At 49.8% G+C, this 15,000-nt stretch overlaps 4 protein-coding genes across 9 annotated transcripts in view; 1 reads left to right on the top strand and 3 right to left on the bottom strand.

The window, feature by feature from the left end:
• LOC126572762 (eukaryotic translation initiation factor 4 gamma 3-like) overlaps positions 1 to 6,533 on the bottom strand; it is a 10,608-nt gene extending 4,075 nt beyond the window's left edge. Inside the window, exons 1-3 of one of the 5 annotated variants that reach the window (XM_050232372.1) lie at positions 6,126 to 6,533; positions 4,752 to 5,578; positions 1 to 582 (exon numbers count right to left, since the gene is read on the bottom strand). The exon at positions 1 to 582 is cut by the window's left edge and continues 1,755 nt beyond it. In XM_050232372.1, the coding sequence (XP_050088329.1) occupies positions 1 to 216 (216 nt within the window). In that variant the 5' untranslated portion in view covers positions 217 to 582; positions 4,752 to 5,578; positions 6,126 to 6,533. Of the gene's footprint in view, positions 583 to 2,742; positions 3,153 to 4,751; positions 5,579 to 5,811; positions 5,965 to 6,125 lie in introns of those variants that run through there. The other 4 variants (XM_050232371.1, XM_050232373.1, XM_050232374.1 and 1 more) reach the window with 4 other exon arrangements.
• Positions 1 to 7,136, top strand: part of LOC126572764 (WW domain-containing oxidoreductase) — a 12,446-nt gene extending 5,310 nt beyond the window's left edge. The window contains exons 4-5 of the mRNA XM_050232377.1: positions 6,734 to 6,862; positions 6,938 to 7,136. Of these exons, the coding sequence (XP_050088334.1) occupies positions 6,734 to 6,862; positions 6,938 to 7,129 (321 nt within the window). The 3' untranslated portion in view covers positions 7,130 to 7,136. The remainder of the gene's footprint in view (positions 1 to 6,733; positions 6,863 to 6,937) is intronic.
• Positions 7,137 to 7,324: 188 nt separating this feature from the next.
• Positions 7,325 to 7,811, bottom strand: LOC126572765 (succinate dehydrogenase assembly factor 4, mitochondrial). The gene is made up of 2 exons (XM_050232378.1): positions 7,670 to 7,811; positions 7,325 to 7,600 (listed from the first exon to the last, which is right to left on the bottom strand). The coding sequence occupies exons 1-2, from the start codon at positions 7,734 to 7,736 to the stop codon at positions 7,326 to 7,328; spliced, it is 342 nt and encodes a 113-aa protein (XP_050088335.1). The 5' UTR covers positions 7,737 to 7,811; the 3' UTR covers position 7,325.
• Positions 7,812 to 14,800: 6,989 nt separating this feature from the next.
• LOC126573118 (baculoviral IAP repeat-containing protein 5) overlaps positions 14,801 to 15,000 on the bottom strand; it is a 1,872-nt gene continuing 1,672 nt past the window's right edge. For both annotated transcript variants that reach the window (XM_050232997.1, XM_050232998.1), the window contains exon 4: positions 14,801 to 15,000. This exon is cut by the window's right edge and continues 236 nt beyond it. The gene's annotated coding sequence lies outside the window, so the exon portion shown is untranslated.

The raw sequence follows: 15,000 nt of genomic DNA, 5'->3' as shown, positions 1-15,000 counted from the left end.
GGTTCCCTCCTCTTCCACGTCCTTCGCCAGGTTAGTGTTGGTAGTGTTGTTGTTCAGACTGTTCTCCGTCAGTTCGCGGTCGCTGGCCACCATCGTACCGTTAACGGTCGGTAGTGGCTTCGGTTCCTCGTTATTGTTGTCTTCCTGTTGCTGCAGGATCTTCTCGGCCACCAAGCCCGGAGCACCGGTGGCGATATCGCCACTATCCGTTGCCATGTTTGCGGCCGCACTCGTTGCACTCTTGTTTTGGCTTTATACAATTTCCTTAAACACCTGTTCTCAGCCTGCTCCAGGTTGCGTGCTTTACTCACACCAAGCGGCGCAGACAGTGCTGCGTCAGGGGACTGTGTCGGGTTGTGTTCAAACGTAGCTCCTCTTATGGCTCGAATGCCCACACCAACCGTACGATGGGGGCTGTACACGATTACACTCAATATTCCTGGGCAGTATTCTTTCGGTTCACTTGCACATAAAGCGCCGGGAAGCTATACCTAAAAATGGATTCCCTGATAAATAAGTTTCTCAGTCGATGATGGCAGCTTCTTATCTAGGCTTCTAGTAGCGCTTTCTGCATGAGGTTTTCTGCAAATAGAAGAGACACAATTGCACAATTAATCGAAAGCATTTTAAGTACGGGATAAGGTGATGTAAAACACAGACAGCTCATGCGTTTCTTTTGATCCCAATGCCACGCGCCCCCTTCTCCGTTATCAGTGCATAGGATGACGGAGCGATCCAGCGTAACTGCGTTGATGCGCTATCAGATCCAATCTCGCTTAAGCAACCTATCTCGGGGGCGCCACATTCGACGAGCTCCTTCACTGATAAAGATTGACTTCCAAAGGACCGTGCATTACACGGACCAATGAACCATTTTCACCTCAAATTCAGCGGTGCGCTGCTGCTGTGTTCGTAGATCTCCCGCCGCCCCCCGTTGCGTGGACGATCGCGCAGTGTGTCTTTCTGTCGCGATCGGCGGAGTTTAGTTGTCTCTGGGCTATTTTTATCATTCACGTGGCTACACTGTTTTGGTTGTGTCACCGGCGATGTGTGGGTGTACGGGATTGCGAGCAGAGCATCGGCGAGATCATACTGCGACTGCGAAGGTGTGGTGCACACAATCGTCTGGTACAGTACACAATCGTCTGGTCCACCCAAGAATCCCGAGTGCGGGGACGGTGTGGAACATCAAAAGCGCCTTAAAAGACTGAACACGAGTGATGACCACTGCTGTTGCACTTTTGCTGCCATTAGAATATTGGTGACCATTTTCACCGCGCATTGCTTATCTTTCTGTTGGGGGGCCTTTCTAGAAGACTCGCAAGACTTGTCAAACAATGGTAAGCTCTACAGCGGGCCTACCCCCTCCGTGAGAATGGTTGTCGGTTGTTCACACGATGTTGTAGAGTTTTAAAAATACGATGAGATCATTCTCAGGTCGCCCACCCCCCGTGCTGATGCTGTGCGCTTTACTCTGCAAAATGAATGTTTGGCTTATGACGATGAGATGATGCGATCATTAAGCGTGCGTGAAAATGCAAAAATGTGTATCACTCACGATGATCACATCTGTGCACCAACACGCACAGCTGCCGATAAGCATTCACTGTCTAACGTGCAGGTGGCGCAACGGCCACACTATGACCGAAACACGGTTGTCCTCTCTTTAACCAGCCAGTCTGCCTTTTTTTTAATTAACACATTTCGTTACCGTTATTGGCTTATAATAGCATCGAGGGTGTCTGAATGGTGCTTTAAAGTTTCAAGTTCTAGCCAAACTGATATCACATTAACACTCTTAATCCCCCGTTTCCATTGGATCGCGCTGGCTCCGGCGATTGTTGGATAAAATGTGGAGCGCTAGCACGCGCCAGCACGAACAGAGGCAAGGTCGCCGCATGGAAGGGGGTGTTGCATTTGGACGCACTTCGATAATACCCTTCTCGAGCACCACCTAGTGTGAACGGGGGCTGCATGTGGTGCTGGTGCTGCTGCAACATATGATCATGGTCCCCAGTGGTGTTTGTGCAGTCGCCCAACAGGCTGTGCGATCGGTGGTGTGAAAGTTGAATGTTTCTTATTCTTCTTGCGCTGCCGTGCTCTTTTCGATCGCGGCGATGCATGCACCAGAAGCTGAAAGATGTGTTTCAGGTGTTGTAAATCGCAGCAAAAGTCGATTGAAAATGCCGATGACGTGAGTGAGGAGGACCGCGGATCCATGATGGTGCACCCACTTCCTGCACTTTACCGTGCCCGGGGGCTTCTCCCCATCTGGCGAATGGAGGATATACGTGGCAATCCTCTGCGGTGTCCGCGACTTTCATCATTCAGCCCCCCCAGGTAGGGGTGGGGCGGGGATATCCAACCTGTTTAAAGGCAAATCACGAACAACCGGTAGACCACTCTCTCAGCTGGACACCATCATCATGGTAACGGTCATTCCACGTGGATGGGCGCCAGAGCAACACAGCCAACACGATAAAAGTGTTGCTTTCTCGTTGCGGCGGCCCAACTCTCCCGGCCGGTGCTCTGCCGCTCTGCTTACTCTCTCTTTCTCTAACTGTTTTTCCCCAACCGCTTCGGTGGAAACCGCTGTGGAATCCGCTTTTCTTTTCCCCTTTCCATTCCATCCCGCGTGTTCCACCCCACCGCGAATGGCATGAATGAACTCGCCTTCCCACAACACCATTACCACCACCGCTACCGCTCATCATCATCATCGCCGTTATCTTCTTCGCATACCTGAGAGGCCACCTGCAACTGTACACCACGAACGCAACACGTGAAACGCGATGATCACGACGACGAGGACGACGATGACGATGGCCAGCTGCTAGTATCTAGCTCTAGTGGTGCGCGCTGGGAGTAGTGCGTGATCAAGCGCATCAACAGCCGCGGTGAGATCCACCGAGATCAACTCTCCAAATAGTTAGAGAGCTTGTCAGTTGAACAGCGAGCAATACTCGCGTTTCGTGGCGCCGAAGCGCTGGTGCATACAAGCGATTAAACCATTAATTAACTGATTGCTTTTCCTCGGTCCGCCCGTCCGTCCATTCTCTCACGGCTTTTCATTTCCTGCACGGCACGCGATCGCACGATCACTTTTAAATGATTGCTCTACCGGCGCGGGCAACGAATTCCATTCCTAAAACGAAAGGTTACCCAGGTATATCCTGCTTGCCAGCCTGCCTGCCAATAGTCTATCAGGGAATAACGCTTCCGGCAGGGGCAGGGAGGGAGTTAGAAATCCGGTTTCCAGTTCATCGGGACGCAGACACACACGAGCGCGTGGGGAAATATTTCGCGAAAGAAACTTTCGTTGCTATATCGAAGCGACCTTGAGCCCGAAGATGGAATAACGCCTGGTGTGGCCGCCGCTACTTCCGCCGGACGGGGAACAGAAAAAAAGAAATACTGAGAAGTTTTCACAACCCGATCTTAGCAAGCGTTGCCTAGTCTCTGTTCTGTGTTGCGACAGACAACAAAGAAGGCTATAATCGGATGTATTCGGACGATGCAGTGCTGCGCCAGAAGCGGCCAAAGCAACACAAGCCAACTGGGACAAAGAATGTTTGTTAAGATCTCGTGAAAATGCATTCAACGGCACTCGGTGTCATCTAGGTGGCGAGACAGACAAAGGGTCGTCCCCCCCAAAGGCGGACAAACAGAAGGTGGAACATCACGACGGTGTGCAGGAGTCAGGACCATATTTCCGCTGCTCCATACCTCGATCGCTTTTCATGGAATTAATTTTAAATCCGATTCATGTATGGCCAACGACAGCTACTTAATGGGGTCGCTGCAATATGCAAAAAAAACCACAACACAACCAACGGCGCGGGTGGGAAGGGAGGGGGGGGGGGGGCTTATCGCTGGTTGAGTTTGTTTTCCTGGGTGATCTGCACCGACAGATAACACCACCGCCGACATGAGGAAACGAGAGCATCCTTCTCGACGAGAAGTTTTGTGATGACCGCAGTGCAGTTCGCGGTCGCACACCGAAGGGGATGAGGGGGGGGTGCTTGGAGTTCGAATTTGCTTACGAAACGGCAAAAAAAATGCATTTCCCCATCACACCATCATCGTGGACGTCGACGAAATTGCTGTGTTGGCAAATTTCATTCATTTTTGCGCTACCACTGCCACTGCCTTCGGCCCCCCACTCCCTACGCACGATCTTTTAAGATCACGCTCTCTCTCGCTCTCTTGCTCTCTCTTGGAATCTCTCTCTGGCATCGCTCATCGCTTGTCGGTCCCACGACGCGACGAGAACGCATTTTTGCCAACTTATGCAATTTTCGATTTCTTTTGGCCCCAAAATGGTAAACCTCGAATCGTTCCGGGCACGCACATCGTTCCCACCCGTTCGTTATGTTGCGATCGCCTAATGTGAGTCGAAGAGCGAATGCGCCCAAAGAAACGCCGAAACGAAATTATGCGCTTCCCATACCACACCCTCCGGCAGCAAATTGTCTTTCTACTCGAACGACGGACGACGGGGTCGTGGTGGCCACCAAAGTGGTGACACATATGCGCGCCCTGCTGCTGCCGTTGTGAAATCGCGATCTCCTTTGGGCACTAGGTGCACACACACCTCAGGATCGAGGTCGCGCGTCAAGCAGGTTCTCGTCTACTTTGATGTGGTCAAAATCCGCATCTCGTTAGTGTCGTAATGGATGACTCGACGAGGTACTGTTCTTGTTGTATCGCGTAACGACGTCGGCGGCCCGGCCTTACTCATGATCAATTACCTCACGCGATTCCTTGATATCCGATGGCCGCGCACCGTCCAAGTGCTGCCCTGCTCTCTTGCTCACCTCGAGTTATCGAACGTGGCACGTGGGACGACCCAGATATATTGCACCGGATGTGGATCCGCTCCTTACGAGTAGCGCCACCGTGAATCGGTCGCGAATCCGGATTCCGCAGCTATCGGAATCCCCGAGGAGTGCTTGTTGGCAGTGGGTGGGATGCTGGAGGGGGGCGGGGCGGATAAGTAGCCCGATACGTCGACCCGGTCTCTTGGCAGCGAATGACACGTACACAGGAGGCGCCTGAATCGCGCTGATTAAGACGACACAGGTACACACTCGCACAAACACAGTCACAGCTGCACACACACGGACACGAACGCGATCCTTGGCGCACGCACGCACGCACTGTGAACGCACTTTTTTTGTCACCGAACTCTGGAGAGGAGGGCTTCAAAACTAGAAAACTCCGACCCCGAAAATGTATGCACGCACGACCTCTCACACCTCACTGACGGGATTGGTGGTGACGCGACGGACGTGTGTGGCGATGTGTGGGATGGTGGTTGCTACGCAATCAGTTCGGCCTGCGGAAAGGACGACAATCGCAAATCACGCCAGAAATTCGGTCGGGCTTCTTTGTTGTCTTTCGCCTCTTTTCAGCACGCACCCGCGAGAATTGCGTACACGTGCGACGTGATCAAATCCGAGGAGTCTCGCACGCACACCACCACTCGGCCGATTTCGGAATGAGACACGGGATTTTGTGCGGGGTTTCCTGTTTCGATTTCACTCTTCGAAGGCGTTGCGAATAGTTCAAAATGTTTCTAGAATGAAAAAAGTGCGAATCACGGTGAGACGTTTTCATGGCAGGAAACCCCTTCGTAGAGGCAGACAGGAGGGACGGGAGCGGCCGGGAATTGGACTTCAACCTCGACTTCACTTCGAGGTGATAGCAAAAAGTGACAAATCGAAGGAGCTGCTCTCAGACACTTTTCGCAGGAATTCTTATTCAATCGTTTCTATCGCAAACGGGTTCGTCTGGTTTTTTGCCACTTACTAAGGTGAGCGTGCCGATTAATTTGATTCTCGTGCTCTCGCGTGGGCCACAGTATTTCAACAAAACCGCAACCAAAAGTCACTTTCACGTGTGGCACATGGAAGGTCGCGATTAAAAGAGGGCACCTCTCACGCACACTAGCGCCGTGCGCCGTGCGCCGTGTGGAAAATTGTGATGGATTATTACTCGTTTTGCGGATTTTTCCTAAACTCTATCGCTGGTAAAATTATCCCCAGTAAAAGTAGAATCTCTCCTGCTTCTGCCAACTGAATGCAGACAACCGTTCGTTCGCTAGCTCGCTAGGATGTTCTTACCTCTTTGCGCAACGGAGCTGCCGCCCAGATTCGCGCAGCACCCTCTTCAAAGGTTTCACGTGCAGCAGCGAAAACTCCCACAGTTCGTCCGAAATCCGGCGAACGATTTGCTAGCCGGAGTTGCTCGCTGTTTCTTTGCGATGGGATCGTGCGGGAGCCCGGCGAGGCTTTTTTCTGTGTCGTGCAGCGAAGTTTTCTCACGGCTGGGCACCGTGAACGTGGTGCAGATTTCCAAAAAAGAATTCGCGAGCTTCGTTTTCCTTTTCTTCTTCTTGCGTTTGCACCGCACTTTGTTTAGAAGCACGTGTTCGGGAGTTGGTTTCGTCGAAAAAAATTTAAAAGAAATATTTCTTCTACTTCTTTTTTGGAATTTCGGTTTTCCTCTTGGTTTTTGTAGTTTTTGTAAAAAATCGCGCCATCTCATACACCACTCCGGTAAGCTGAAAGAACCACTTTCGGCATATAATCAGTTGAGAGGCGTTTCCGAAGGAAAGGAGATTGATCGATAATTTGCAAAAACGTTAGAGGGCCTCATCTGCAATTTTCGTTATGATTTTATTCGTAGAAAACTTTAACCATCTTTTTATGTTGTACGATTATTGATACAGAGATGGAAATCGAGAGGCATAAGCGTGTTCGTTTTGCATCCGGGCAATATGGTTTCATCGGCCCTTTCCCGGAACTGGTGGTTCTATAGAGTGCTGTTCGCTGTGGTTCGTCCTTTTACCAAGTCCTTGGTAAGATTGTGGTCCCCGGCGCACCCAAAACCTTGTTCGAATGATTAATATCCGTTTCTTTTATTTCCTCTCCAGCAACAGGCCGCCAGCACCACCATCTACTGCGCTACGGCCCATGAGCTAACGGGACTGACCTCGCTGTACTTCAACAACTGCTACGTTTGCGATCCGTCTGGGGCATCCAAAAACGAACCGTTGCAGCAAAGCCTCTGGCAAATCAGCGAAAATATGGTTGAACGGGCTCTGCAAACCACCGACAATGCTTAAGGCCACGGCCGAGGCCACCATGGTGCACAGGTTTGCCAGAAATACACATTCATTTATTGTTGTGCAATCAAATGCATGCTACTGTTGATAACTCTTGAAGTCTTGATGACACCCTAACGGTAGTTTGCTAATAAATAACACTAAGCCTAGACTCTAACATCAGGACCAACAATTAACCCGCTTCGCTAGTTGTGGCCTAGAAATCGCTCACTCGTCCCTTTCGTTCCCAATCACCGTACCGTGTCGGTTCGGGACCGCGCGGACCTCCAATTTCACCGGTGTTGGGGTTGGTGTTATTTGGCCAGGCTTGGAGCGGTTCCTTCTCCTGGTACGGATGTTTGCCGACGATCTCGTCCAGCTTCCCGATGGGTGTCTTTTCACGCAGCTTCTTCTGGAACTCTTCCATGCGCGGACTAACCGGCTTATTGTCGGTCGGCGGTTTGTTCGTCGAACAGAAGGAAAGCGATGGAACTAGAAGCGGCAAAGCAGCGGATCATGAGCGAATCGATTGTTGCGGCAAGATGTAACAAACTAACTTACCGAGATTTACGACATACACGTGTCGCATCGAGCTGGAGAATTTATTCAACAGCACTTTGGACGTCATCGTGGTGTTTTGAGAGGGTTTTTCGAACGGGTTTTCGGCACGAAGAGAAGGATAATTTATTATTTTGATTGGATTTTTTATTTTGATGTTTTTATTGCTCAATTTTTTTGCCACCAAACACCCTGCGCCCAACGCGGGTTCTATAGCACCGGTAAAGGCAACGTAGAAGTCGTATAAAACGAATTTTTAATTCACCAGTTGGTTGGGGAGTTGTGTGCAACTCGTATCGAAGGAAGCGGCGAAGGACGAGCCCGACGAGAATCACGTGGCGCGTTGCAACACATATTCGTGGGTCGTATATTTATGTTTAGTTTATTACATTTTCATATGGAACACTGCTCTTACGGACCTTTGAGTTGGCCACACAAAACATTTGATGAATACGCTATCAAAACATATTTCATCAGTGAGATTCTTGAGCAATCGAAGCCTAAATGGATCAGCTTGATGGTGGATATTAATCGCCTCCGGCCGCCGATTCTACTGGCCATCTTCTGGCGTATTGCTCAACCCGGGCGCTGTTGTGAATTGGGTGTATTGCTCCCTGTTTTGCATTTATTATTAGAAATCAAATGTGAAAAACGAGAGCAACCGCTAACCCACAACATTTGCGCATACGTTCGTGCTTGTACGAGCGGCTTCTTGGACACAGGATGGAAGGAAAATCATATCAGCCATTGCTTGAGAGTAGTTCCAACGTATCCGGTGGCACTCACTCAAGCAAAAACCGCGGGAGGGTAACGGAAATTTTCAGGTTTTCGCGCACGCACATTACGCCACCATACGATCATCGTCGGACGATGGTGCGTAGGTTCTCAATGAAGCAGCAAAACGCGCCCATCCTCTGCCCCGTATTATGCAACTTCGTGCGTGGTTTTGGAATGTTCGTCTCATTTGAGGCAGGAAAAAAGAAAACAAAAGAGAGGTGGCTAGCACGCCAAGCAAAAAAGAAAAGGATCATTAATGTAAAGCAACCGATGATGAGATCGCATGCGCGACATCCAATGTTCTGGGCGTGTCAATTATCAGCTCCGATTATGTGAATCAATTTATTTCCCCCATAATGAGACTCATGTGTGGATGGATGCCTGATTTTGTGAAAGAATTGATTTATCCAAGAATCCGTGCATCACCCAACATTTCGAGGTGGACGTTTCGAGTGAGCGAGCATTATATGGTTATGAGAGCTATGAGAGTTTGGGGAACATTTGTGCATCCGAGAAGCGTTCTGTGCGCGCGACCATTTACGTGTGTTTGCGTGTAGTTTCCACCCAAATCTTAAAATAGAACCCATAGAGCACGGGGCGGGCGATCGAGATTCGAATTTTCTTACGAAAGAGATACCGCACTGGTGTGTGGGGGAGTATATCGTAGCTGGTCGTACCTGGTGCCTGTTGCCTTTGGTTGAGCTGCAGAGGAAAACCTAGAAGGGTCCACACCGGCTACGAGATGGCGAAAGCATTCCAGGCCTCATAAGTAGCGGATGATGGCTCGACGGCGAGAGGCAAACAGACAGACGACGAGCACGTGCTCTTACGTGTCGCATCCGGAGCATCGGCCGGGAAATTTTGGACAGAGCAAGGGGAACTGGCGTTAATCGGCTTTTTGATGCATGTTGGGCAAGTGCAGTTTTCCAATTCCTTCTGGGGACCCTCCACGATGGACGCTGCTGAGGGGGGCATGAAGTGTATTTTCTCTTTTAATAGTGTTCGGGAAGGGCCTAACTTACGATCGTTGCGTCTTGAAGGATGCCCCTTCTGGACTGTAGACTGGTTCTACCTTAATCCATTTCCATGACGTTTCTTGTTTGATTTATCATCATCGATGATCAGAGGATCCTATCTTGTGTTACATAAGACAGGCGGATAGATAGCGAATAGAGGCGAGGCCGTGTTTTGTTTCATTTCATTATACACATCTCGCCTGGATGCTGCTGATGTTGGATCTATTTATTATAAATTTGCACCATCCCATCGTTAGGTGCCATCCAGAATCGATCAGAGCATCAACAGGTGCTCTTGTATCCGCCAGTCCCAGCAGGCAGGATGTGAAAAAAGCAGTAATTGTAGTAGTAGTAGTAGTAGTAGGCCATGGCTGAGCGATTTTTTGCAGTTTGTGCTCGATGGAAGTAATAAAATTTAAATTTAGAATTCTTCGCCTGGAAAAGCACGCTGTGACAGAAGCAGCTTCCGTTGCCCGTCGTACCACCCGGGAAACAGGGAAAACTCTAAACGTTACGATCCGATGCAGAGAGATTCGTGTCTTTCGGTGGGATTTGTTCTGCATCGTCCATCGGCGCAAACGGTCTTTCCGATGTCATAAAAACACTCTCCGCTGCTGGGTCTCTTCGGGGTCACGAAACAGAATTTGCATATTTGTAGCATGATGCCGCCCTCCTTCTTGCTGTGCGAGCAGGTATTCTGCCTCACGGATTATTGCTGAGGAAAACCGAGCGGGGCAACGGAAGAGCGAAGTGAAAAGGGGGTTTCCACTCGAGCTGGGTAACGTTTTTGCGGGGGCCTCTTTTCGCGAGTGCATCACGCGATGATATATATTCTGCGTACAAAATCATCCTCCGTGGCGAGTGGAGGAATTCGTGTTTATAAATACATTTTTTTCACAAAGTGCAATTTTGTCGCCCCTTCTCTCTCTGCCTGCCTCTTCAATGCCATCCTGTGAATGCCACAAATGTAGGGAAGGAGGATAAAAGGACCAAAAGGATCCTGGGGTGCGATCGCGGCAATGGAATAAATTCATTGCACTCCCACATCATCACACCTACTGCGCTGTCACTACTCTTGTTGCCCTTTTCGATCGCGCTTTGCCCGTGGTTTCTTACGATGGCCAGTGTTCGAGAAAACGAGGTTGTAACGCTGTGGTGGCCTTAGCTACTTGGACTATCCCAAGAGCCAACCTGACTGACTTTGTTTCTATTTTCTGGCGGTCCGTAGAATGCAAATGTTCTCCTCGTAATTGCTGATACATTGTATCTTTTAATTTCTTTCGGAAATTTAATGAGAACGAAACTCCATCGTAGCCTGCTTCTATAATATCGAGGAAACTCCCATGGCAACCAACTCAGGCCATGGATGCTTGCTCTCTGCTTGGGTAGTCTGTTACTAGCATTTCCCGCAGTGCTAGGCAAGACCACGGTGATGGGGATTAGATAGTGTCTTCAATGCAGGCAGACACAGCATTCATAAAAAGTAATGTGCTCATATCATCCGAGCAGAGGGAGTTCGTCCACTCGAATGAACTTCATCGGGGGGTGATCCATCGAAACCCATCGGACCAGAGACCCCAAGGGAGAGCATCTGTCTTAGTGGTCCTGCTGACTAACAGCTCTCCCACCTAGAGCGGCAGAAGGCGAACGCCAACGTGGAGCGGACACTGCATACATTCCAGCCGATGATAATGACGACGACGACGACGACGATGACGGTTGACGGTTGACGGTGTGTGGTTGGCCTTTTTTAAAAATAACTCCCGTAAAACGTTTCTCTCCGAGGAGGTCTGCCCGGGGTAGGTAAGCGCTCGGCTCCTCTCCAGTCACAGCCCGAAATGGCAGATGACCACGAAGGTATGGCCACGTGAATCCGTGTTTGGTACACGCGTCGTTTAGTCAGTTTTCAATTAAAATTTGTTCGAGAACGAGGATCGACGGAACGATCAAAGTTGATGATACACATTAACCTCGAACAGTCCATCAAATTGCAATGGATAGTTCCAAGCACACATAAAGGAGGAAAAGGGAGGATTTGTTGTAAAAAGTCTTTACGAAACCATAGCTGCGAATGTCCTTCCCAGTCCAGACTCTCCACTCAATGCCAAAAGTGGCTTTTGGGATCCTTCCCGGATAGTTGTTGTAACATCTGGAAAGTTTCGGGTTTACAGGGCGCGAAGAAAAAGGTTCAGTGGCCCAGGATGTGTAGAACGTGGGAATAGGACGGCAGACAAGCCGAAGCCGACAGGATGCTAGAGGCCATATCGGTCGCACATGGCAGACGCGCCTCCACGAGAAGGAATCATGGAGTGGCGAATGGAAAAAGGGAATATATTAACCATTAAGTAAGTTGTCTGCCCCCGAGTCCTTGGTAGCATCGTTTGCAAAACCGGACAAACTCCAGGAAGGCATTCAGCAAACAGGAAGATCTGCTCTCCCGCCGAGGGACCACCGTCCCAAAGGGGCACGATCTTCGATTATTTCCACGTTATTTTGAGTTTCTATTCGCTGTCACAAGAGTATCAGCAGCCGCCGGCCCGTGTGAGCACGAGTTTCGGGCAACTAGATGCTAGATTGCGCTCTGCTAGATACCAACGTGGCGCACCCAACACGAGGCCAAAGGCTTGAACAACATGTGTGTGCGCAAATGGCGGCAACTGCGGCTGCCGGCCTGCACGATCCAGCATGTTCTTCTTCTACGTCGATCTACGTCGTGGTGGTGCGATCCTCTACATCTTTCGGTTTTTCTTCAACATCGGGCCGCTCGGTGGGGGAGACCATAGGGGACGAGGATTACCGTTTGCGCAGGCTTCAAGTTGATCGTGGCAACCGCGCCACCACGATATCCAAGTCGCCTACGTCGTGGACTGTGCCCCGCGCGTGTGTGAGAGAAGGATAATGAGCCGAGGACGGTGGAGGAATAGGAAGATCGGAGGCGATCGGGGAAAAGTGTGTGCGTGCGCTTGGTGGTGGCCATTAATAGAACACTAAGGACCGCTCGCGGGACGGTCTCGTCTTCGAAGCAGCCAGCAACTGCATTAGTGCATTCTGTGTTTGGTTCCTGAGCCGTTCGCATCGCAGCAACATAGGGAGCGTATCTTTGCTGGGAATTTTCTGGGAAAAAATCCATCGAAGGAATGTGCGAGCAGCCGGATTGTCGCCGGATCGATCAAAACCTCGTTATTTCGTGAATTAACAGCAGTGATAGCGTGCTAGGAAAACAGTGAACAGCGTTCGAAATCACATTAATTTGAAACCCAAAATTCGTAGTGGCACCTCGTTGTGTATTTAATCGCTAGAGAGAGAGAGTGTTGGTTACGCTGCGGGTAAGAACTTGTACAATTAAATTGGAATACCATGTGGCACGGTGTAACATAAATGGTGATGCTGCAACCCACAGTATGTGCTCTCGTACATTAGGCATCGCCAACCAACGTCTCAAAGTCTCTTCCTTTTTTTGGGGCCACATCTTCTTCGCGCCTTCGGGCGATCGTAACGGACGGGGCGGGGAAAAAAAAATGAGAAACACGTGATAACCATGCGGTGTCTGGGGTGACCGAGTGGTGACAAATTTGTTCGCCGTACCCGCCTGGAAAGAGACTGGAAAAGAGATCCAGCGAATGCTGTGCGTGCGCGTTTCACGCTGCAATCGTCCTCGCGGCGCATATGTGTCCGATCTTCGCGGCAAATCGCTGCATCGCATAACAGCAGCAAGGAAAGGAATACAAGCCGTACGCCGTAGGATGGCTCGAGATGGTTTTGGAAGAAAAGGATGAAGCGAAGAGCGAGAAGGCTCGTCGATCGTCGTCCGAGGTCATCTTGTACATATTCCTCAGCATTTCCGTTTACCATCTACTCTGCCGTCTTCTTTTCAGCGCATCCAGATGCTTGCCTGTGACTCGCGACTCAACATGATTGGTGTGCCTAGAATTGGTTTAATTTTTTCTTCTGTTATCCTCTTTCCTCTCCGTGCAGGATATGACAAGTTTTTTCTCCCTCCGACGAGGATGTGGTGTACAGCGATCCTCAGGTTCTTTCCAGAAAAACGGCATTTGCGTGTGTTTTAAGCGAGAAAAAGGAAAAATGAAATCTGCGGGTGCTAGTGATGTAACCAGCGCGGTAGTGAATCATTCACCCCGCATCCCCTCCACCGACACACCACCCGCGGACAATGCTAGGCCATTACCTTGGAAAGTTCCATGCTTCCTTGCATTCGATATTGCTTTTCAATATGGTATGGAATGTAAAGAAGTATGGAGCGTTCGGGTATGTTCAACCGACTCTCGCAGGATCTGTGAAATCAAAGTAAACCTAATGGTAGCAACACCGTTGCTGGCCAGCATGTCTTCACTGCGCACGGCCTATGATGTGAAGATAAATCAACGGAAAAGCAGTCGCTGTGTTTAGTACGGAGAAAATAGCCTCACATTCCCATCACCGTCGTCGTCGTCGAGCATGTTTTCGAGCCTGGACATGCTTGAGTTAACTGCTAGCAACCCGGCCGGGGAGCGGCCGGCAGCACGTACTGGGCTTGCCATGGATGCGTATTTTTAGAAAAACGGCCGGCTGGGATCATTAACTTCTGGTGGTAGCGAATGCGCGTATACGACACCACCGGGCTCCCGGTAGTGACCGGATCTAGTCTCCTACTCGCGCGGCTTGATTTTCAGAGCTGCGCGATGCCAGCATGCCTCTATTCGCGATCGATGCGCGCCATGCACGCTTGCGCTACGTCCGTTACAAGGTATAAAAATATCCCCGGTATGCCCGGTTCGCTGTTCGGGGCGTTTGCGCGATGTCTTTCTGGGGCATGGTGATGTGGCCGTTGCTGCGTACGCCTGCGCAAGAGTTGCGTGTACGCATTTTAGTATTTGCAGCCCCCGTTTGGTGGAATCATTTGTACGTCGGTGGAAGTTAAGCATCTTGGCTACGTAACGGAACCGATAGGTTGAGATTTCCCCTTTTTTGTTCGGTCGATCGCTTATTTATAGAATACTGAAATACTTATGTGGTGCTCAACACCACAGCACCTTGTGCCACACAGATTTTCTCTTAAATTGTCAACTTCCAGAGCCTGCTCCACGAATGGGAAGGAACCGGAGATCGTAGCGGGATATGTTGCGAGAGACCGGTGCAGTCCGGTGTTAACTAGGTGCGACGGAACGCGGTTCGACGAGAATGTTGTAATGTAGCGATATTATTTTAGATAAATAAAAGAATTTGCATTTACATTTTTTGGCGTTCAATGTTGGAAAGACGCAGTAAGGTTTTTGAATACAAAACATTGGGCTATCATTTACAGGAATTTCGGGATGAATTCTTGATTCATATAGAAGATGGATGGGATTTTACGAGATTTATTTTAAAAAAGAGGGCGGAAACCCATTTGATTGGAATATTGCTTGCGTGGCTCATGTCGTCAATGTCGTTTCTATGACGATCGCGTTTACTTGAATATGCGTTTGAGAGTTTCCTTTCTAGGCACAAATCGAACGTCCTAGGGTTCACGATGTTGGCACAGTTAATACGATCTGTTCTCCT

Source organism: Anopheles aquasalis, chromosome 2 (assembly GCF_943734665.1).
Source record: "Anopheles aquasalis chromosome 2, idAnoAquaMG_Q_19, whole genome shotgun sequence".
Taxonomy (NCBI): Eukaryota; Metazoa; Arthropoda; class Insecta; order Diptera; family Culicidae; genus Anopheles; species Anopheles aquasalis.
The sequence above is the reverse complement of the archived record's forward strand: the minus strand, read 5'-3'. Positions and strand labels throughout refer to the sequence as shown.